General features: G+C 35.7%; 1 protein-coding gene across 5 annotated transcripts; it reads left to right on the forward strand.

Moving 5' to 3' along the window:
- The first annotated feature begins 513 nt into the window (after nt 1-513).
- On the forward strand, nt 514-23,016 carry LOC140783562 (filament-like plant protein 4). 5 transcript variants are annotated; one of them, XM_073130473.1, is made up of 8 exons: nt 540-842; nt 6,089-6,207; nt 6,331-6,508; nt 6,968-7,106; nt 18,408-18,585; nt 18,794-21,200; nt 21,354-21,408; nt 22,195-23,016. In XM_073130473.1, exons 4-8 carry the CDS (start codon nt 6,996-6,998, stop codon nt 22,648-22,650), a joined length of 3,207 nt encoding a protein of 1,068 aa, XP_072986574.1. In that variant the 5' UTR covers nt 540-842; nt 6,089-6,207; nt 6,331-6,508; nt 6,968-6,995; the 3' UTR covers nt 22,651-23,016. The 5 variants fall into 5 exon arrangements, with proteins under 5 accessions (XP_072986573.1, XP_072986574.1, XP_072986575.1 ...); XM_073130474.1 differs by lacking the exon at nt 6,089-6,207 and having other exon boundaries at nt 564-842; XM_073130472.1 differs by lacking the exons at nt 6,089-6,207; nt 6,331-6,508 and having other exon boundaries at nt 514-842.
- The last annotated feature ends 1,443 nt before the right edge of the window (nt 23,017-24,459 follow it).

The following is a 24,459-nucleotide window of genomic DNA, read 5'->3' on the forward strand; positions in this document are numbered from 1 at the left end:
TTATTTATTTTGATCATATGATTTGTCATGAGAATTTTTTTTTTTTTTTTTTTTTTGATAGTGTGGCAATAGTTCGTTCTTAGATTAAATAGATAAAAATTTATTATGAAATATACTTAGCTTCATTTATTTTGAATTGTTCAGTAAACTATTCAGCATTTTTTCTTTGATATCTACATACCTGAATAGATTAGTGACTTAATGGAAAAAAAAGAACTGATTAATGTTCCGATCTAAAAGTAAAACACGGATGAGTTCAACGCTTTATATTCGGCTTGATGATCTGTACTCCGAATTAGCGAAAGTAGATTATTAAATTTGGAATGTAGTCTATTTGGAAAATAAAATTTAGGAGAGAGACAAAAACTCTTTAATTATCCTCATTTACTTGCTAGAGTCCTTAAGTTGAGGTAGTACTCTTTTCGATCTAATATACCCACAAAGAAAAGCGGGCATCTTTGGATGCTCTTCTCAGCTTTTTAAGTGGCAGCTTAACGGGAATATTTTTACCACTTCCTTTTTCCTCTCTTTGCTGTCCTCTTTACTCTTTACTCTCTCTTTCTCTCTCGTTCCGAAGTGGACAGCAAAGTGTACGACACCGAAAGGAGAGGAGAGTAAGAGAGAGGGAGAGAAAGAGCAATAACTACCTGCTATCTCTTCCACTGTCTTCCTCCACACTGCTCTTCTCCTATATCTACCAAACTATTGCAGTAGATCCATTCCAATGAAGGGGCCAAAAGAAAGCTACAAGGAATGACAGGCCGTCGTCTTATGTTGCTACCAATCTATAATATTAGCGTAATCATCTTCAAAAGTATGCGTTGGTAGCTGCATTCGATCTGGTAAGCAATACCAACTTTTCGTTTCTTGCAGCCTTTGCTAGTTTTTTTTGGGTTTCGAGCCATATGCGAGTCTGTAATTGAGATTACAGACTCGTTCTTGGTTTTCTTGTGGTTGGAAATTAAGAGATTCTTATTGGGTTTCGCTATTGCTGTTTCATTACCACACAGTTTCATTCTTATTGCGAAAAGATGGCGTTTTGCTGTTGCTGTTTCATTACCGCACAGTTTAATATACATCGATGAGAGTGGTGAAAGAAAGAATTTTCTTCGTTCCTTTATGTGAAATTGATTATTCCTTCAATTTCGTTATAGTGGTTTTTGTTAGGGAATCTTGGATTATCTCCTTCGAATTATTGCTGCCTTTAATCTTTTATTGGTATCTCTCATAATCAGATACTGCGGGCTTCAATCTGGAACCTATAATTATCTTAGAGAATTTAATGTCTGCTCATCTGCATTGGGGATTCTTCCTCTGTTTTATGTTTTTTTTTTCCTTCGTTAATTCTGTTCTGATTCATCCATTGGGGATGCCAAAATTGATAATTTTTGTTTCTTTTTATAAAATCGAGTTTTACCTCTCAGTTACTTCATTCAATTGAAAATTTTCCTCTGGAAGAACTCTTACTTCATTTGGTGTACTTACTATATACTACTGGGTAATGGATGCTCCTAATACAGTCTGTGTGATCAGATTCTTGCTTTTTTGTGCCTTAAAAGTGCATGCCCCACCTGGTCTTCAAGTCTGGGAGTTAACTTGTATCAATTGCCAAGTGCATGTTGCTCTGTCATTGTGGACTACTATAATTAGGAAGTAATTGATGATGAATGGTTTGTTGGTTTTGACATTATTGGTCATACTGGCAATATCTACAACGACTAGTACTTAATATTAGGAAACATTGTTGAGATTGTCAGAATGGTTCTGAACTTCTGATTATGCTCTTGATTTGTTAGGCCATTTTATCAAGAAATAATCACATTAGACAGACCTGAGTTATACAGCTGTTGGATCTGAATGAGTTTGTGACAATGAATAAGAAGGCTAGAATTCATTGGAGAAGATAGAGTGAAGTAAATTCATTCTTATGAGAAGCACAATTCTTGAAGTCATCAATCTTTCATGCCAGAGTGAGGGCATTATCTAGACTTCACCACACTTTGCAAGGTTGTTGTGGTTCAGAAGAAAGTGCCCAAATCCAGCATATATCTTAGGTATTTTCATGCTAGTTTATAATTACTACCTCTTCTCATTTTCGTGAGAGAGAACAAATTTGGTTCTAATCTTCCAAGGAACAACATAGTTTTGGTTGTTTGTATAAGCCACTTTTCTAAGCTAACAACAAGCTTTACTCTAGGGGATTGCCTGACACAATATTGAGCCCTTTTACATTATTAGTTAATCAACAAACTCATATATTTGCATCAATTCATATAAGGAACGTTCGAAAGATTGGGATTGTGATTGGGATTGGCCTTCCAAGAAAATGATACGTATCGGCCATATTGATCGTATCGATTGCCTGGATCGGATTGGACATTTTAATTATGTAAAATTTTAAATATTATTTAAAAATATAGATTAGAAAAAGAGAAAAAGAACTATGCATATAAAAATATAGAAAAAAATAGAAAAAATAAAAAAATAAAGAAAAAGAAAAACTACGGTGCAGTGAAAGTTGAAAGAAGAAAAGATTAGAAAAAGAGTGAGTAGAAGAAAACCAAACAAAAGAAAAAAAAACCACGGTGCAGTGAAGAAGAAAAAAGAAGAAAATGGAGAAAGCGAAAGAAATAAAAGAAAAATTGAGAGAAAAATAAAGACATAAAATTAAAAAATTATATATTGGAGTTTGACAGAGTTTGTTGGAGTTCGTCGGAGCTAGATCTCTCTGTAACAATGCTATATTAGTAAGGAGAGAAAAAAAGAAAAAAAGAGTGAAAGAGAGAAAGCGAGTGAAAGAGAGAAAGAGAGAGACTTCGGATTAGTCCTGGTATATGGCGAACTATGCATATAAGCTCATCTCACTTTTCTGTAATTTGTTTGACAACATATAACTACTAGGTTATCCATACTTATATTAAGTTAATACATTTGGATAGCATATAATATATAAATGTTAAAAGCATGTGGTCTCATTTTGGCATATTAAAAGTGAACTAGCTAGTTGCTACACCATGTAGCATGAACTAGATAAGGCATATGGTAGACTTTTAGTAGTTTTAATTTTTGTTCGATGAAAAGTCCGTAGACAGACTTTTCATTGTTAAGTCAGAACAAATGTGGTAGAGGATAGCATTCATTTCACCTGCTTCCATGCCAGATTTTCAATAAAAAGAGACTAATTTGCATGTTTTCTGTTTCATCATATTCGAAATGGTGTTATGACGATCTGAAGACAATTTGAGCCTTTGGAGTTTAGGGTATATACTAAGAAAGTATGGTATTTGAAAAGCAAAATTGACAAGTACCAGCTCACTGGAATGCAATAATCTATAAATTGTAGTTGTGAAGGATAGCTGAATAGTTATCATTAAACACTAGTACTAACTTCTATAATAAAGTTCCAAAAGTTAAAGATGCTTGATCAAATTGAAGCAATATACATGCTATCGAGATGCTTTACACTGTCCTCTGAATGAATCTCGTTGCAAAATAAATTGTAATATGGTATTGGAAGTATAACCACAAACATGTGGAAATCCTTATGGAAATAATTAGGTGATGAAGCAAAATCTCTTTCATGATACAATATGAAGGAAAATCTGCATAATTTCTTGAGATGTCAAAGCTTGAGTGTCATCTTGTATAAGATGATTTGCGTGTACCATTTCAAGTCACAAGCATGTACAACCTCATCCAATTATTCCAATCTCATGGGGTAAAAGTGAAGAAATATACATGTATGGGCCAAAATTTAGAATTTAGAATGTAGAACCAACGTGTAGTATAGTCATGAACCCTTAGTCAAATCATGATAATTAATGCAAAAAATGGGAACATTTTTCTTTATCTTGGTTTCTGTTTGAATGTCAACATCTGATATTGTGGTTATAGAAAGGCCACAACCTAGTAAATCTTCTATTAGAAATTAAAATATTATGTTGATATTCACATCTTATATCATGTAGGTATTAGACAATACACGTTGAATGCATTTATTTTAGTGTATCTACATATAAATCATTTGATGTTGATGATCTACAATTCAATATTGTTGATTCTTGAAAATCAATATTTGCACTTGCTTGTGCACTTAGACAATGTCGCATTTTCTACTTCATCAGAATTGCGCAGCATAAATTTTGAAGAAAATTTGTTTGTTGCAGAACTGCTTGTATTTGTGTATAAGGAAAATTTATAGGCTTATAGCTAATTGCACATGGAAATACATGTCCATTTTATTATGACAAATGATCATTAGTGAGTGAAAGCTTTTGAAGGTTATAGCAATTGGCCTGCTATTGAACCGTGCTAGTAGAGAAAATATTTGGAAATTGTTCCATTTGAACTTCCGTTTTAGCCTGATGAATTGAAATAAGGTTATAAATTTTGCTTCTCTCATCTAGGTTTATCCACCAAATTGTAAAGTATAGTTTACTTAGATATGGTACCTACGAGTGAATCCACATATGAGAAATTGGGATACTTGACCTTCAATGCAAATTCATTATATATGTGTTCCTGCTATATATATTGTAATGATAGAAATATTAGAATACGTAGAGTAGGAAACACAAAGCTGAGAACAAACTGTCATTGCTTTCTAACCTTTTGCTCACCTTAGAGTAAGCTATTATATTTCTTTGTTTTTTAGCCAAATGTTGTTTCAGATGACTAAGATCACTATTCATCTACTGTCCACACTAGTTGCATCTTACTCATCTTTATCGGGAGTGACCAAGCTATCATGTTGTCATCCACTGTCAGTAACTAATTGCTTATCTTTATGATCCCTTTCAAATATGGTCTGAAGTTTCACTTGAGGTGGAACATTAATGACTGAAACTTAATTAAAACCAAAACCAAAACTCATTGGTTAAGGCAGAAATTATCAAGATTTCTGGTTGACATTTATTTGGACCACAATAAGCTAAAACCATTATATTTCAGCCTAAAACATTCATTCTTTTTCTAGTGGTTGAAATCAAAACCAACCGAAACCAAAATTGAAACTTCAAAGTTCCAACCATATTTCAATGTACAGAATAATCTAGTAGAGATAAAAAGGATAATTTAGAAAGTAAAACATAAAATAAACATAAAATGAAATCTTGTTGATTATTCATAATCCCTTTTCCCATTCTCTCCTCCCTCTCGCACCTCTTAGCGCCACAGTATTCTTATGACTACAACAACAATCTTCTCTCTCTCTAATTTCTCCCTCTTTTTTGCTTCTTCTGCTGTAGGAGCTGCCCTCTCTCTCTCTCTCTCTCTCTCTCTCTCTCTCTCTCTCTCTCTCTCTCTCTCTCTCTCTCTCTCTCTCTCTCTCTCTCGTGTCTCTCTTTCTCTCTCTCCTCTCTCTCCGTCTCTCTGCATAATAGTAGAAGCAAATTGGTGCAATTTTGGATGGACAACCAAGCATTGCGAGAGAGATAGGAACAATTTGATTTTATTCTAATTCTTGTTTTTCTATTTGGGACTTTGTATTCACTGGATTTGAGGATACTTGAGAGGGTGCATACAAAGATTTGGTCGCAAGTTTTAAGTGGGGTTTTTCATGGGTTTTTTAGTAGATTTATTTGTACAGATTTCTCTTTTGTAATTGTGAAAAGTTAGCAGTTGCATGATTTATGGTCTCAAGGTGAGCCTACCTGATTGGAGAGAAGAATGGAGAAGCTGACCTGGAATAATACTATGCTTCATAGCCTTTTATTTCTTAACAGACGGACCAAGAGCAAATCCATGAGGCACAAAAAGTGGACTTGACTTGAATAGATGGATATTTTATATTTTAAATAACAGATAAGCCTAGCAAAATTTGAATTCAGGACCTCTACTTTGTTACCATACTAACTCACCAACTACTATAAAAACTAAAGCTATTAGAGAATGATGATTCTTTTTTCTTTTATATTCTAACTTAAGCATTTAGGTTAATTGGTTATCTATAACATAGTATTAGAGCTACTTTTTCTAGTGGTCATAGATTTAAGTCTTAATAACTTGCTTTTATTCCCAAGTCATAATATTAAAATATAATGAGCTAGACATCCTATTATAGTATTATCTTTTATTTGTTCACATGCAGAATTGGGGCTACACATGAGGGGGCATTAAAGGCATGATATGTGTTGTTACTTGTTAGTCTGTTACTAAACATGGATGGTCGTGCCAAAGGCACGTGCTGCAAGAAAGGGAGAGAAAAATGTGAGGGAGACTACTCATCTTCACCCTTCGCCACTCGCTGCTCATCGTCGCCGTTTAATCAATCTGTAACTTCAGTTTTTATTTCACCCGATTCGACCTGACCCGCCACTCCTTCCTCCACAGTTTAGGATATCTTGTCGCGTGCGATTGGCTACTTAGGGGCGATGAGACACTAGCGAGATGATGGCGAACGGTGAGGATGAGGTCCGCAAGGAGCGGCGACGGCTGGTCTACGACGAGCAGCGAGGGGCGAAGTTGCTTGGAGGGGTGCGGCACCCCTCGTGCCACGTGCCACGTGCTGGTCGGCATGGCCATCATTGTTACCAAACTAAATTTTTTTAGTCAACTAGTTTTCTTACAGTAAATCTTGGTGTCTCTTTCGCTTTGATTTATTTTATTTTTCTATTGCTACTTGTGCATTTCTTATTGATCACTTCTATAGGCACAACACTAATAGCATAAGGTTTTAGATAAGATAGTTGTTGCAATACTATATGGAAGCATTTCTGATACTGAGATGCCTTTTCTTTTTCTTTTTTCTCTAAATTACTATGAGTGCTTCATAGAGTAATATGCAACATGTTATTTCATGTCACTTTTGGTCAGTCTTTGGGTATGATTTTGTTATTATCTTTATATTTTTCTTGCCTACTCAATATGTATCTCTCTTTTTCTTTATTATTCTTGTAATTACTATCTGCATATATCATCAAGGTCTATTCTACTCCACTGTTAATGAGTGGATGTTATTAATTTTCAGCACCTTCCAAAAGGTAACTAGTAATAAAATGGACCGGAGAAGCTGGCCTTGGAAGAAGAAGTCTTCTGAGAAGACGATAAATGCAACAGATTCAGTTGTTTCATCTTCACCCAGTTCAGGAGGCAACAAAGAGGATCAGGTTCTTTGCTTACTTTTACTCAATGATTACCATGCCGATCCCCAGGTGTCATGCCCTCGTTGGCACGGCAAGTGCCGACTGGCACAGCCCTCCCTGTTTATTATTTTACTTAACAATTAGTTACTTGTGCAGTAATACTAAACTTAGAATGGATCTGATTATTCTTAACCCTAAGTATGCGCTGTTTGCCCTGTCATAATAATCTAAACCTATTAGTTACATGCTGACTTTCTATTTTATGTAATATGGTTGGAACTTAAATGCAACAGTTACTGGGCTACCATGGTGAGACAGATCCACCTATTCAGTAGCATTATTGGAAGACCTCCTACATGCAGTTGTTTTTCTTCATTGCTGGATTATTTTTTCTTTAACTTAATCTTTTATATCTTAAGATTCCTAGTTGTGGTTCCAGGACAAATGAAGATTGCTATTGAATTCAAAAAATTGTCTTAATTTTCTAGCATGTAGCTTGCGATACTTCCGTTTTAACTGCAAGGGACAGGTGATCCACCATACTAATTTTTTTGTTTTCAGGCATTATATAGTCATCAAAATTCATTTGGTAGTTCACTTAATTCAATCAATGTAACCGCATCTATTTTAATTGTTACAACAATCTTTTGCATCTTGTCTTTCAGAAGATAAGGGGTATTGATGTATACCTGTTTATAGACACAGACCTTAATACTATTTCAAGTGAACAAGGTATCATGACTGTTCATCTTGAACCATTTTGTCCTTGCAGTTAGAAGAAACCATATTTTGGGGGATGATCATTATACTTGATACGTGGAGTAGTAAGGAAAGATCTGTATTCACATTCCCTCTGCATATTTTGTAGTTTTGCATTATTGAGATCTAGATTGGGAAGCATCTTTTGCTCACTCATCTTTCCTCCCCTCATGAGTGATTTCATTAATTATTTTCATAATTCGCAAAAAAAGTTATATATATAGCTATATAGTTATATATATATATATATATATATTAATCTCATGTTACATCACTAACTATTCTAAAAGCTTAATTTGATAGAAAACAATGGTTTTACTATTTATACTCTAACACTCCGTTGCACATTTGGGCTCAAGAAATTTTAATAGCATACAAGAAGTGGATTTGAGTAATAGTCTCTAAATAATAAATACAACTCATGAATCAACATAAACAGACTCATCTGCCTAGGTATTAAAAAATACTAAATCTACACTTCAGGTGTCATTTATCTTCTCATATAGAATTCCTACCTTTGCTTGTGAAACACCAAGCAACCTCCATTCTTCTTGTTTTGTTTCTCTCCTGGTCCTTTTTTTTTCTTGAGGAGGAAAGGGCTACGGTTAGAGAGAGAGAGAGAGAGAGAGAGATAAACACCATGCATGTGTGAGGAGAGAGAGATATTTGAATAGCTAAACAAATTAGGAAACTTATTCTAATTAATTGGGATTTGAATGGGCGTGAGTATATCCTCAATTTTTGGGGCTTTACAAGCAGAACTGTAATATAGAGTTATTACCTGAAATGCTTATGAGCATTTGTTGAACATCTTCACCAAAATCTTTGTTCAGCTTATTCTATTTGGATGCAACAATAGCTATTTTGGTTAGCTAGTAAACTAACTGACCTCTTCTTACTGGATGACATGTTATTTTTGTATGATTGTAATTTTTCTTTCCGTTAATTCATATCTAACAATAAAGATTGAATCAAGTCTCAAAAGAATCATATTAAATGTTGATTAGCCAGTCATGCTCCCAAGTAAGGTTATATTGTACACTAGGACCACTAGAGGTTTTAAAAGTCCATAGGCACTAGATCGGTAGATAGGAGAATGCTGCCACAGTATGATGTAAGATGAACTCCTCGATTGCAAATTTGAGAAGAACAATTAGAAAAAGTAACAAAACCTGGGAAATCTCTTGACATTAGAATCCACCAACATACACTCAATATGTGAAAACTCTCAAAATATTTATTAATCAATAAAAAAAAAGACAAAAAAGATAACAATAGCCCTATAAGGCTACTCAAAATCCTTGTTAAGCCAGAGAGCCATAGGTGTAGCCCTCTTGTGCCTATAAGAGAAAATTTGATAAATAGTGGTATCCACACCAATTCTCCCAACGTGGATTGAGTGATGGTGTGAACGGCTCTGATAGTACTCCAAGATATCAGGGCCAAGCTGATGTAATTTCTCACGAGTGATCAATGTACAATCAGACTTTGGTCAACCTTGCCAGCAAACTAGAAAATGTGAACCCCTCATTCTACAGTTGATGTTATTTGATCATCTAAAATAATGTCAATCTTTTCTTGTAGTGTGAATTAAAAAAGAGAAATAATCATCTATATAGCATCTATTTTTTCTTGTAGTGTGAATAGAAAAGGAGAAATGGTAGGTGGTATATCATGTATGTTTGGAATAGTAGTGGAGGTAGCATATGGCTCAGTAGGGATGTTCATAGGTTGTTGGTAATCTATTAAATCTTCAATACTAAAAGTACAACTAATGCCGTAATCAGAGGGAATATCAATGACAAGCATTAGCTCCTACAGGTTTTAGAACTTGAAAAGTCTTACATTATGAGCATGCAACTTTTGAACAGCTCCTAAAGGGAACTGCTCGGGTCTGACATGAATCATAACATGATCTCCTATATTAAACTTCTTGGCATGCTTGTGCAAGTCGGCATGTATTTTATGAAGATTACTCGCCTCAATTCGCTTAGTGATCTCCTGATATAGAGAATGAACATGATGTGCAAATACTTCGGTAGATTTGAGGACTCTAGCATGAGATGACATGGGCAACAGATCTAAAGATTTGCGTGCTTTAAAACTATGAACAACTTCAAATAGACTCATGCCTATAATCCTATTGATGGAGTTATTATATGCAAATTGGGTTACAAGAAAAATAACAACCCAGTTTCTATTATGATTACCCACAAGACATCGCAAAAGATTTCCAAGACTACAATTGACGCTCTCAATTTGATCGTCGATTTGGAGATGATAAGCTATAGAGAACTTCAACTTTGTGCCAACCATGTGCCATAAGGTTTTCCAAAAATAGCTCATAAAGTGAACATCTCGATCAGATACAATAGCTTTCATATAACTTCCTATATGGGCAAAATACAATTTTGCCACATGTGAAGCATTAGAAGTCTTGGCACAAGGAATGAAATAAGCTATCTTAGAGAAGAGATCTACAATCATAAAGATCAAATCATGTTCTTCAAAGGTGCAAGATAATCCAAGGACAAATTCATACTCACGTCCTGCCATACGTGATCAGGCATAGGTAACGGGGTGTAAACTCCAGTGTTTTTTTTTTCGGTATTTTGCCAATCTGTAGGTCCTATATTGGCCATCTTATCACGTCTAAAATAACCTAACAAGCCACCGACATGGATCTTCTAAACTAGAAAGTCATGTACGGATGTACAGGGAACACATAGCTTGTTAGCCTTAAATTTAAGGTCATCATCCTAGAGGGAATAACTGTTCAAAGCTACATTTGGTTTACTCAGCAAAGTGAGAATAATTTCTCCACAGTCCGAACAAGACGTATAGTCTTCCTTCATGTCGTCAAATCTAGTGACTTTAATACTAATAGTAGATAGAAGGCTAACCTGTCTACTAAGGGCATCAGTCGTCTTGAATTTAGTTTATTTTGAAAATTTAGGAATCGAAGAGCTTCATGGTCGGAATAAAGAACAAATTCATGCGGGAGCAAGTAATGATGTCAATAGTGCAAAGCTTGAATAACCGCATAGAATTCTTTATCGTAAGTGGAGTACTTTTATTTGGCCTCATTTAATTTCTTACTAAAATAGGCAAAAGGGTGTCTCGATGCTTGAGGCGCCATTATCATTTTTCTCTTAATTTCTTCGAATTCCTTACTTGCCGACTTACTCTAATGAAAATCCCTTTTTTTTCAAGCAAACAGCGATTGGAAACATGATAGTGCTAAACTCTCATATGAAGCGTTGATAAAAAGTACCAAGGCCAATGAAACTACACACATCAGGAATATTTCGCAGCTCCGATCGATCAATGATTGCCTTGATTTTTTCAGAGTTGGCGCGGACTCTTTCAGATGTAACCACAAATCCTAGGAAGATGAATTGATCCACAGGAAAAGAACACTTCTTTCTATTGTCAGAGTTGAGCAGTACGAAGCGTAAGACAGACTTGACGTAAATGGACGGAATGAAGCTCCTTCAACCGACTATAAATCAAAATGCATCAAAGAAGATCATAAGAAATTTTTCCATGAATGGTTGAAGCACTTATGTCATAACACGTATGAAAGTGCTTGAGGCATTAGATAGACTAAAATACATCACTAACCATTTATACAACCACTTTTGAGATCGATCTTAGAGAAGATTGAAGCTCTTGCTATCATGTCTAGGATGTCATCAAGCCGCAAAATGGGAAATGATATTTGACCATTATTCTATTGATGGCTCGATTATCAACATACATACGTCAAGACTTATCTTTCTTTCGCATGAGCAAGACAGAAACAACACAAGGACTTGAGCTCTTGTAAATGAAATCCTTTGTAAAAAGTTCATTCACTTGACATTGTAGTTTAGTGTGTTCCTTGGGGCTCATTTAGTAGTGTGACAAGTTTGGAAAAGAAGCCCAGGGACTAAGTTGATTGTATGTTGGATATCACACAAATGAGCCAATTGATCTGGAAAATCATTTGGGAACACATCTTGAAACTCGTTTAGTATAGGAGCAGCTTCTTTAGTTAACGATGTGAGGTAGGGATCCCAACTTCACAAACTACCATAGCAAATATAATAGAACCTTGGTTTGCTTCCTTTTCAAATTCTTTAGAATTTATTATGTGCAAACCCTTATTACTATAAGCATTTTTCTTGTTATCTTCCTTTTCAAATAACTGAGGGCAGCCCAAAATAATGTGCCCTACATTCATCGACACAATATTACACTATACGTCTTCCTTATAAGAAAGGAAAGTGATAGAAACTAGGCATCTTTCATTTATAGCGATTGAGGAATCATTGACTTAAGATACCTTATAAAAGTTTGGTGAGGTGTAGATTTTAATGCCAATCTAGATACAACACTAGAAGAGCCGACATTAATATAGCTTCCACTATCGATGATCACCTTGCAATCTTTAGTTTCACATTTACTGTAAGTATGGAATGTTGTATTCCTTCGTCAATCATCAACCTCTCGGGGTTGTGTCAAAGCATAATGAACGACACCAACAGTATGATCTTGGTAACTATGGTCGTTGTCACTATTTTGGACATCATCAAGGTCAGGCTTATAAACTTGCTCATCGAGCTCGTCTTCCCCTATAGTATCATCCTGCTCTCAAAGGTAAAGAGCCTTTTAAGGACAGTTTGAGGCTACATGACCAGCCTGTCAATATTGTAACATCGATGGGGTTTATTGATAGGTGCATTTTCATGGAGGAGCCCTTTTTCTTTGTCAAGTTAGACAGGTACTACAGTTTGGGTAGTTTTGAAAGGTCGCTATCGTTTGAGTTTTTACGCCTGCAGGTGCATAATTGGGAAGTGTGCGCCCAATTGGTCGCCTAGGCAAATGTTGCCTACTAACCATCTCATAGTTTAACACAAGAGTATAAGCTTGATCTAAGGAAGTAACCTCCCAGACAACTAACTCTCTCTAGTTGTCGTTGTTAAGGCCACATCTAAATCGACTTAGCGTCATCCTCTCATCCTCCATAATATTACACCTCAATATATACTTCTCAAATTGGGAGACAAAATCGCTCACAGACCTATTCCTTTGTCTAAAATTATTCCATTGATCCAAAAGATCACCAAGATAAGAGTGTGGCAAATATTTCTTTTAATATTTCCTTCATATCATGCCAATGAATGATTGGAGATTGATTTCGTCGCACTAAGATTTGTTCTGAACTTTGCCAAAACAATTTGGCTCGATCGACTAATTTCTTTTGGGCAAATCTAACTCTTTGGTTTTTTGGCAAATCGTACCACTCAAAGAAGTGGTCAATCTTACAGAGCCAGTCAGTAAACACAATAGAATCCAAACGACTAATGTTCTTTATAAGTTGATCCTTGTGGTTTTAAAATTCTCTAAAGACAGCATTGTCTCTAAATCCACTGTTATTGTGAAGATCAAATGCATCTTCACAATAATTTTGCTTGGGAGTTCTCTTTCATGACTTCTCTCATAGTGAGGATAGTATGGGATATGTCGATAGGTGTCGACATTAGGAACAACATGCCTTGCATTACGTGTTGGATGCTCCGACATCACTCTTATTCTTATATTGTTCATGACCCATCTCAATAGCCTCAAGGCGGGCATTGAAGTCGTCTAATCTAGTCGTAATATTTTTGATAGACTCTTGTAAAAATCTACGGGAATCTTCTATAGCATTTAGTTCCATAACAGAGTGGGATGGAGTATTTGAGACTTCCTTACCACTACAAAAGTTTATGCAATGTGTCTTTACTAGTGAGAGAACAAATCTAGAAAATGAATAATAAAATACAAACTAGGAGATCATAGCGAACAATAAGAGTAATAAACAGAATAACCTACAACCACTTATAAAGTTTTCAATAAAAGCCAGTCAGATTTAGTAGAAAGTTGCAAACCAATAGACATGCCCTCAAGATCGAGACAGTGAATTTAGATATGCTAAGATTTTTCCTCTACTTAGTGAGTTCTACCATTAATATTAATTATTTTGATTTGAGTAAACAATATAAATAGGTAGGCAGTTGCAGAGCGTTTGTTTTAATGAAACATATATAGGGTTATGATCCACACTAAAAGAAAGACAATTTCTATTTAAAGATTGACAAATAACACTAAAGAAAGGAAGGATATTAAATTTTGCAAATCCACTGAAAGGCGACAGCAGCCAATGGTGGCAGCAATAACGATAGCAGTGATAGTGATAGTAGGGACAATGGTGGCGACGGTGACAGTGGCTGCAGCAGCAGCAGTAGTAGTAGTGTCAGCGATGATAGTGATAACAGTAGCTGCGGTGACGATGATAGTAGCAGTAGCGGTTGCGATGAAGGCTGTAGGAGGCACCGACCGGAATTGCGGTGGTGCGCGCTGCAGGGAGCAACGACGACGGTGCAAGTGGTGGAGGCCATAGGGAGTGACGATGAGGCAGTGGAGGTCATAGAGCGTGATGGGGGCGGGAGGAGCCGAGGAAGAAGATCGACTGTCGACGGTGCAGAATGGTGGCGTCAACCGTAGAGATCAGTCGCATCGTTGGATGGAGCGTTGATAGTGAAGGCGACGACAAAAGGTGGAGGGGTGCCGTCGAAAGTTGAAAGTTATGGGGAGGAGCGTCGGCGTCAGCATCAAAGAGCATCGGCGTCAGCGGCAGGGGAGCGGCGATGTGGAGGTAAGTGGAGCATGGTAGGGGTTAAGTGGGTTTGGGTTATTGGGTTGATGGGTTAAGTGGGTTTATTATTGGGTTGATGGGTTAAGTGGGTTTGCGTTATTAGGTTGATGGGTTAAGTGGGTTTGGGTTATTTGGTGGAGTTAGGTTTTGGCTTAAGTGGTGGTGTAGAGGTTTGGGCTAGTGGGCTTAGTTGGTCAGTGGGCTTTGGGCTCTAGAATGATAGGTTTGGTTTAGGTTAATGGTGGGTTTAAAAGGGTCTAGTTGAGTTGATGGGTTAATAGGTTTAGGTTTTGGGTTTGATTTGGAGGAAAAAGGTGTATTTCAAAATTTTTAAGAAAAAGGTAATTTATATTTCGGAAGGTTTAGGAAGATTAGGAAATTAGGATAAGAAAGATACTAGCCAAAAATTAAGAAAACTAATTCAGGTAAACAAGGAAAACAAATATCTTCTAAATCTGAATTTCATAATTTCAAATTTTCAAATTTTCAAAATTTAAAAATTCAAAACTAGAGATAACAAAAGAAACAATAAACTGATTTTTTTTAATAGATACGTTTTCTGTTCTTCCTTTTTTTTATTAACAATGGGAAAAGAAGATGAACTATTGAATAAAACTTACTTTTGGTGATTTTTGAACTTCACATGGAGATTTAGCGATGGTAACGGTTTCTTGTCCCTCACGAAGGGTGATCTCCTCGTGCAACTCAGATCCAAAACTTGATGTTCACAGGCAACAGACTTTGTAGTGTTCCGATGTTCATGAAGCGATTGATCTGACAAAGAAAAGATGTGGTGCAGCATAGAATATAGGAGGTGGAGCATCCATAAACCAGTAATCGATTGGCTTTGATACCTAAGCTGATATAGAACGAACTCCTCGATTGCAGATTTGAGAAGAATAAGTAGGAAAAGTAACCAAACTCGGGGAATCTACCAACCGGGTATCAGAATCTACCGACGTTGGAATCTACCAACAAACACTCAATATGTGAAAACTCTTAAAATATTTATTAACTAATAAAAACAGGACTACAAGTCTTTATTTAGGCAAAAAGACAAAAAGATAAAAATAGCCCTATAAGGCTAGTCAAAACTCTTGTTAAGCCAAAGAGCCATAGGTGTAGCCCTCTTATGCCTACGAGAGTAAAGGTGGCAAATAGTAGTGTTCACACCACAATGCTTAGGCAATAGTTGGGCTAGAGATCTTAGAGACAAGATGGCCCAAAAATCTTTAAAAAAGAATGACAACTGTAAATATAACAGAAATCCTAAGCATAGATTTTCTATGTAATGAAAAGCTATATGTTATTCAAGAAAATGGTAGGATATTAGGATTAATAAATCTGACAGCATCGAATACTCATTTGGCATTCAATGCTAGACTGATGATCTGGTATGTTAAAATGGATTCGACTGGCGAACCTAGATTGCTCTTGCCTAAGGTAGATATCTTGGTGGTTAATGCATTTGTTCTAGAACAAATGGAGATCCTTCATATTGAATAAGTAATTGCTGGTGAATATTTCACATAATCGACATTAATTATTATAAAGGTGCAAGTTTTATTGCTCCCAGCAACTAAGGTGTTCATAGAGGCAAAGTCTTTTTGATGACTAGATGATGCACCTAATCTAATTCTATCAGCTTGAACACTACGAGGTGTACACATGGACACCAAATACACTATGGTATGATGTGAAATAGATTTGATCATGTGACAATATCTCAAAAATGTAGGATGCAGCTATACTGTATGCATTTTTTCAGAAACTAATATCTCGAGTAAAAAGTAAATAGCCAAAAAAAGGATGTCATGTTTATGCATCTATGAGTTTTATCATGTCAGGACTCAAATTAAGAATCATGACCATCTATATATCCCAATAGACTTAATATACATAAAGCCTTAACATTTAATTCCCAAATCTAAATCAAATAGAAGAACTAATTTATATCAATAACTCCAAGTTAACTATATAAACTTTGGGAAACAAAGAAGTCCAAAGTTAGATAGCCGAAGTCTTCCAAAATAATACTAAAACAATTAATACGACAAAGGGAACAACTCAAATCCTAATTGGAGATAAAAGTGTTCCAATGAACCACATTCATTTGACATGCAGATCAATAAACAGTTTTATGAGCTAATAAGTTTAGCTCAATAGGTGAAATCACCTAAAGAAAGTAAAACTATATTTTGTAATACATGATTTTAAAAATTCAAAGCTTAGCAACTTATAATATGCGGATAAGGCCAAGCATGCTCTTAACAAGAATTATAGAGTGCTCAAATTTCATTTGTGTAACTTCTCAATCTTGAATAAATGCCATATATCTTATTTTGGGTTTGTGCTTGTAGACTTATATCAATCAGAAATCACCCTCGAGAGGATACTCGAATCTTTTCCTTATAGTTGATCTGGTTAGGATCACTAGGAGGTGTCACTGAGTGATAGATAAACCCTATCTTTTCCTTTAGCCATTAAGCATAATTAGATACACCTTAGGAAGATTTTTGGTCTAGCTCGAGACTATTCTTAAGCCCCACCAAAGTCACCTAAATGAACCATAATAGTAATTTGGAATATGTTTGTTTTTTGGACTTTAAGGTAGACTTGAGTCACTATAGAGAAGTTTTTTTATCTAGCCTGGGATTATTCTCTAAAGTCATACCTACTTATTAATTTGGTCCCACTAGATGCATCAAGAATAATATTTCACAAAGTGTAACATTATACGAAGGATAATATGACATGAAGAATAAAGTAGTATGCAAATATTTGTAAACTAAGCGAATTTACTCACCTCTGGTCCATGCGAAATAACTTGAATCACTAATCCATATGCGTGGAAAAATCATCACATATAAAAAAATTCTATACCTTAATTTAATAATCGTTAAAAGACAATAAGCAGAAATTCTTAGAATTAAATTTTAATCAATTTGAGCTGGTTTTTTTTTTGAGCCCAAAACTAAAGGCCCAACCTGCTCTGCTAGCTGCAACCCATTCACTTGGTTGACGTGGATAGGCGAAGGCCCAAGCTCAAACCAAACTGGGTTGAATCTCCTTTTTGAGCGACTCAATTTACTCAAACCTGAAACCCAAAAATATTTGACTGATTAGAAATAATGAAAGATGAAATATGAAAGATGAAAAGTATCATTATCTAATAGTTTAAGCTTTTAGAGTACCCGCTAATTTAATAATAAGTTTATCACATTTTGTTTTGGAAAGAAAGTTAATTCTAGGTTACATCTTAATCTTATATTTCCCTAGTGCGCGTCTAACTATATTCAACGAGCATTAAATTGATCATACTAAAAAATGAAAATACAAAGGGAAAGGGAAAAAGAACATAATTCTAGCATTCTGTTTACATATTTATGTCTGGTTGCTATGTAGGGCACTTGTATCCCATCAATAATAATAATAATATTATTATTATTATTATTATTATTAATTGATTGGATATATATCTAAGTTCAAGAATAGTTGTGCCATAGACACGGATCATGCCGACTCACCGGCCGACATGGCATGGCACAATACGGCGATTCGGATTCATAACTTAAGTTTTTAATCTCTCTCTCTCTTTCTCTCTCTTCCCCTCCCCCTCGGGCTAGGGGCACCCAACCGGGGTGCGAGCTTGGGTGACGGTGACTGGGCAATTGGCGACGATGAAGTTGAAGGCGAGCAGCGAAACTACTAGGAGGGGTGCCGTGCGGCACCGCTCATTCCACGTGCCGGTACGCCGCTGGCACAGCAAGTGTACAGTAGACAATTGTTATTTTTTAATTAAACCTTATTGCTGATTTACTTTATTCATTTTTTTGTTGGCCTATATGTTTTTTTTCTTATGAATCAATTTTCTCCATCTACAGAATAGCACCAAACGTGTGAAATATGTACAAATCTCTGTTGAAACATATGAACATCTCACTGACATGGAAGAACAAGTGAAAGTACTAAATGAAAAACTATCTGTGGCACAATCTGATATGACCACCAAAGATGACCTAGTAAAACAACATACGAAAGTTGCCGAAGAAGCAATCTCAGGTATAATAAAGTTTGCAATATATGTTCATGTTGATCTGTTCTGATTGCATCACAGATTTAATTTGACTCATGACTACAAAATCTCTTCTTATAATCTTGTTACTTCTTATGCATTATCATGTGCTTCTTTGTTCTCCATGATTATCAATGATCTGGGGTTTGCTATTTGTTTTTCTTTTAACATTCATATTTTGATTTTTCCTATTAGGTTGGGAGAAAGCTGAAGAAGAAGCAGCAGAGCTTAAACATCAACTCGAATCTGTTATGCTGTCTAAAATGACAGCTGAAGAACGAGCATCCCAACTTGATGGTGCTCTGAAGGAGTGCATGAAGCAGGTCAGGAATGTGAAGGAAGAAAGTGAACAAAAACTGCATGACGTAGTGCTTATGAAAACTAAACAATGGGAGAATGTTAAAGCTGATATAGAAGCAAAACTAGTTGATTGTGAGCAGGAGCTCCTACGAGCTACTTCTGAGAATGCTGCACTTTCAAGATCTCTTCAAGAACACTCAAACTTGCTGATGAAAATTAGTGATGAAAACTCCCAAGCAGAAACTCAGATTGAAATGCTGAAAAACAATATACAATCACGTGAAAGGGAAATAAATTCATTGAAATACGAACTTCATGTTGTCTCTAAGGAGCTCGAAATCCGCAATGAGGAGAAGAACATGAGCATTAGATCAGCTGATGTGGCAATCAAGCAGCACCTAGAAGATATCAAGAAAATATCGAAGTTGGAAGCTGAATGCCAGAGACTACGTGGCCTTGTGCGAAAGAAATTACCTGGTCCTGCTGCATTAGCTCAAATGAAGCTAGAAGTTGAAAATTTAGGTCATGATTACGGTGAAACCAGGTTTAGGCGCTCTCCTGCTAGGAATGCTAGTACTTATCATGCATTGGCCCCATCTCCTGACTTTGCCTTTGAAAGCATTCAACAGTATCACAAGGAGAATGAATTTCTGACAGCACGCTTATCAGCGATGGACGAAGAAACTAAAATGCTAAAGGAGGCCTTATCAAAACGTAACAGTGAGTTACAAGCATCAAGGAATATGTTTGCTAAAGTTGCAACGAAGCTTCGTAAATTGGAAGTGCAAATGTTGCCCCTGAACCAACAAAAGATCCCATCAAATTTGAACATGGACATTCACTTCGATAATGGAAGCAACCCACCAAGCTTGACATCCATGTCTGAAGATGGTGTTGATGATGAAGGAAGTTCTTCTGAGTGTTGGTCTACAGCTTTGATATCTGAACTTTCACAGTTTAAGAAAGGCAAAGACGTTGGAGGGGGAACCAAGGCTGAAAAATCAAACAATTTGGAACTTATGGATGACTTTTTAGAGATGGAGAAATTAGCATGTTTACCAGCTGATACAAATGGAGCTATTACTTCTCCAGAGAGTATTGTAGATAATATGAAAATTGAAGATGCTGAAACTACTGTATCTGTGGTCATTCAAAGGGATAATGGTGTCAAAGGGAAAAAGCCAGATTTAGTGCCATGCGAAAGTTTATCTTCCCATAATCAGCAACCTTCTGAGGAGTTTGCATCAAGTGATAGTGATTCTCCTCTCCTGAAACTTAAATCAAGAATAGCTTCTATATTTAACTCTCAAGTGCAGATTAATGATGTCGGAGAAGTTATAAAAAATATTTGCCTTGCTTTGATGGATACACAAGAAATGCCCCAGAACTGTATTGTTTCTATTCTCAATGGGTCTCCAGAATCTTCTCATATCATGAGTAAACAGTGTCATGAGGACCTAGGTGGAACTATAGGAAGCAGAATGCAATTGAAGCAAGATGGGAATTTAGGGAGTGATGCTAACCATACCATAGATCAAAATTTAAGGAATGCTATATCTCAAATTCTTACTTTCATCACATCTATTGCCAAGAAAACTTCGGAGGCTAAAGGCCAGCCTCCTGAATATCATGGACTCAGTGAAAAAGTTGAACAATTCTCGACATCTGTTGATATAGTTCTGTCCAGCGAGAAAAAGTTATACAACTTCATAATTTTGTTATCTGACATCTTAACAACCACTGGGGTGATATCTTTCATGTCATGTAATAAAGACAATGAAGGAGAAGCAAGCAACTTGGATTACGTGGACAAGGTAACTTTACTGGAAAATAGAGTGGGTCAGCAACAACAAACAAAAGAGGATTCTGTGTGTTCAATTTTATCTCATTCTTCCTCTGAGCCTGAGTTTGATCAGCCCATTGTGTCTGGTTTTGAGTCAAGGACTACAGATCAGGAATATGAGCAATTGAGATTGGAGAAGAAGAATGTGGAGATGGAACTAGCTAACTGTAATGAGCTGTTGGACCATTCAAAACTCAAGTTGATTGAAACAGAGCAAACCCTGGCAGAGCTTAAATCCCAACTGGCTGCTAGTCAGAAATCAAATATCTTAGCTGAGACACAACTGAAATGTATGGCTGAGTCCTACAAGTTACTTGAAGCACGGTCACAAGAATTAGAAGCTGAAATAAATTTCCTGCGTACAAAAACAGAAACTCTGGGAGATGAGCTTCTCGAAGAAAGACACAGCCATCAGGAGGATTTGGCCAAAATCGATGATCTACTAGAGCAGATCAAAAGGTTAGCTTTAGTGTTACCTGCCAATAGTATTATCTTGGCAAGAGCAGATCTATCAATTTGGTGTCGTGTTTGATTCTTTTTGCTTTTTCTTGAAACATTTGAAATGGTTCTTGTCATCCTTTTGACTTCTTTTATATGGTTCTCCTATTTAAGGATCGAGAAGAGTTCAATGTGCACAGATGCTGACAATGGCATGAAGACTAAACAGGTAAGCAAATAATCTCCATGAACATTTGAAATAAGAACTTTAATTCATAATAGTACAAAAGATCAGTGCCTAACTATCTAAGCACTTTCAATGAGTTGTCTGAATGATATTGCTTTGCAATAGATCATTTTGACTCTCACTTTCTCAAGCTTCAACATTTTGGTCCTACTAATGCCTCGAGGGTCTTTTCAAATTGAACTGGTGATTTATTACTCCTGTCAGTTGGATTGTGACAACTGTATATTTTAATTCTATCCATCATTTCAGTGTTCCAGGTTATTACTAGCTTGCACAATATTCAAACCCCTAAGTTCATATGTTTGGTGTGAGACAAATGTCTGTTACCTCACCAGTTGATCAGGACACAAGAATAGTTAATAGAAAAAATCAAGAAAAAGAAAAAGAAAGGAAAATAGAAAGTAAAGATTAAATAGGGCTAGACGAGGTAAAAAAACATAGTGAAAGGTGACAATGTCACTTAACCGGAAAAAAAAATTCTAGAATGCAACTTTGGTAAATCTATTCTATCTAGTCATGGAATTTCCATTATCATTCTTTGAGGCACTTGTCAAGTTAATAATAGATGCAGTTCTTTCTGAATTGATGTCTAGCACCGGAAAATAAACAACTTTGCAGTCCTACTTGATAAAAGTAACCTGTGCTCTAACACTTCATGCTTTTTAACTTTGTCAATCTTGAAAGCTGTGGCTGTTAGAAATATATTTGATATTGTTATGTTGATTCTGAAAGTGTAAATTCTCTGATTCTTTTTGAAAACCATAACAGGAGAGAGAGATTGCTGCCACAGCAGAGAAGCTTGCAGAGTGTCAGGAGACAATACTTCTCCTTGGGAGGCAGTTGCAGGCATTGCGTCCACCCAAAGAGTCATTTGCTTCCTCACCAAACAACAGGCAAAGAACTAATGATGAATATTTCGAAGATAAACCACATCCTACTGATGCTTATTCTCCACATACCCCACTGTCCCCAGGGCAGCCTGAATTGGAAAATGCTGCAGCTCTGGTGACACAGAGAACAGGTGGTGAATCACCTCTGGTTGGATGCAACTCCCATATGAGCCCACCTGATGCTGAAGAAAGCCTATTCCCACAATCGCCTAGCAGCTCAAAGCGGCAAAAGTTCAGGTCATCGAGACCATCATCCTCTTCCTCATCGCCTTTGCCTGAGAAACAAGGACGTGGTTTCAGTAGGTTTTTCTCGAAGGGAAAGAGCGAAAATTAAAAATTAATTTTCTGAATTTCGTTTTGTTTCGGAAAATCTTGACTGCAGTATCAAGAATATATTGCCTGATATCTTGGAGCCTTAGTGAGCAGGCAATCGTGAGTTAAGATTTCACATGATGGAAATAAGATTGTTCATGATGTTCAGGGAATCATCAACCTCGTTCCTGGTTGGAATTCTGAGATTGCTGCTTAGTGAAGCCCCACAAGTGATTCACTGTGTATCAGGCATGGGCAAGAGCATTATTCATTCTCATCTGTTTTTTCCCCCTCTATCGGAGAGGGAAAGTTTGCAGTTTGTTTTGTCTCATCAATTTGTGTAGATGTACAGTTGAACTGGATAAATGAACTTTTCCATTGAAGTTCATGACTTTGTGTATAATAACTCCTAGCATGTTCTAAAATTTTCTTATGACCATCATCGTAGCTGCCACAGGGATCCTCTGCAGCTTGTTTGCTGGATTATACGAGAAGAAGATCTAAAAAAAACTTTTTTCTAATGTCACTCATCCGCTGTTAAACCGAATTCATCTGATATTGGCAAAATTAATCTCTTGTTATCCTTCTACATTTGTCTTCGACACCAACCTGTCAAAATCTACAGTAAGTTGGTGAGCACTAACTTTTAGTCTAACCCTAGCTAGGAAACGCAGAATGTAGAAATACATTTATCAAATTAAGTAGTATATTCTTAATTTTTTCAATATTTTTATTTATATTTAAGTATATATATATTTGAGAATAATATTTAATAATAATGTTTTCTAAAATGTACTTATTTTCATGGAACATTAAATTATTGACATTTGTTCTTCGTAAGTTGAATTTTTTTTATTTAGTGTAAAACAAAAAATATTATAAACATTAAATTATAAATATATTTCTATTATGTCCAACTAAGTATCATATTATTAAGCAATTTTGTATTACATGTGCTTAATTTTAAGAATTTAATAATAATAATAATAATAATAATTATTATTATTATTATTATTATATGAGGTAGTATTATGTATTATAGGTGTTTGAGAGTAATAACTTATAATAAGATATTGATAAGATGTTTGAAAAAAATGAGAGATAGTGATGAATTATGAATTATGAAGATATTTAAATTTGTAGCCAAATCAAGAGTAAATTAGTGATTTGGTTAGTGTATGGTATAAGATGTAAGTTTGATGAATAACATTTGTATTCTGAAATAAAACTATTATTGTATTTAACTGTTATTCTAGAATAAAAAGTTATATTTTAAATTTTAAAAAAAAATTATTTCAGAAGTGAACGGGCTAAAGGTGTTCGGATTTGACTTTGTTTGTACAAGCACAGTTAGGCATCAGTGCTTTCACTCAGCTTCTTTATATCCTGGAGATAAGTTTGTTGTAACCCAATGCACACTAATTTATCTTAATTGGTTGGGTCGGACTAATATTGTCCAAAGGAAAGTGTTTCCAAAGCGTGCCTAGAAGCAAACGTTGATTTCAGCATCATTCAGTTCAGCACAAAATATCTTAAACACAATATTCCTACAATGGCATCTCGGTTCTTGAAGTAACTCGCTGCCAACTTCACAAAACTAGAACGGTTCGAACAGATCAAGTTTCGGGTGATTGTAGAAAAAGATGCTCTTCCTTTTTGTGGTCTTAAGGTTGTCTGTATAAATTTTAAACTAGATAAGATTTCTAGTTCGTCTAGATTTAGAAATATAAAATTACAATACAATCCCTTTATATGCTCATGATGAGCTCGAATCACGGAAGAGAAGTCTTTATTGGTCATTTTGCCTTGCTCAGTGGAAAAGAGAATCACA

This window comes from Typha latifolia, chromosome 3 (assembly GCF_019914945.1).
Source record: "Typha latifolia isolate L0001 chromosome 3, TyphaL0001v2, whole genome shotgun sequence".
In the NCBI taxonomy this organism is placed as follows: Eukaryota; Viridiplantae; Streptophyta; class Magnoliopsida; order Poales; family Typhaceae; genus Typha; species Typha latifolia.

Coding starts and splice junctions, on each gene's coding strand:
- LOC140783562 (XM_073130472.1), top strand. CDS start 6,996: ATGGACCGGAGAAGCTGGCCTTGGAAGAAGAAGTCTTCTGAGAAGACG. Junction 18,586..18,793: donor TGCCGAAGAAGCAATCTCAG/GTATAATAAAGT, acceptor TTTTCCTATTAG/GTTGGGAGAAAGCTGAAGAA. Junction 21,409..22,194: donor ATGGCATGAAGACTAAACAG/GTAAGCAAATAA, acceptor AAACCATAACAG/GAGAGAGAGATTGCTGCCAC.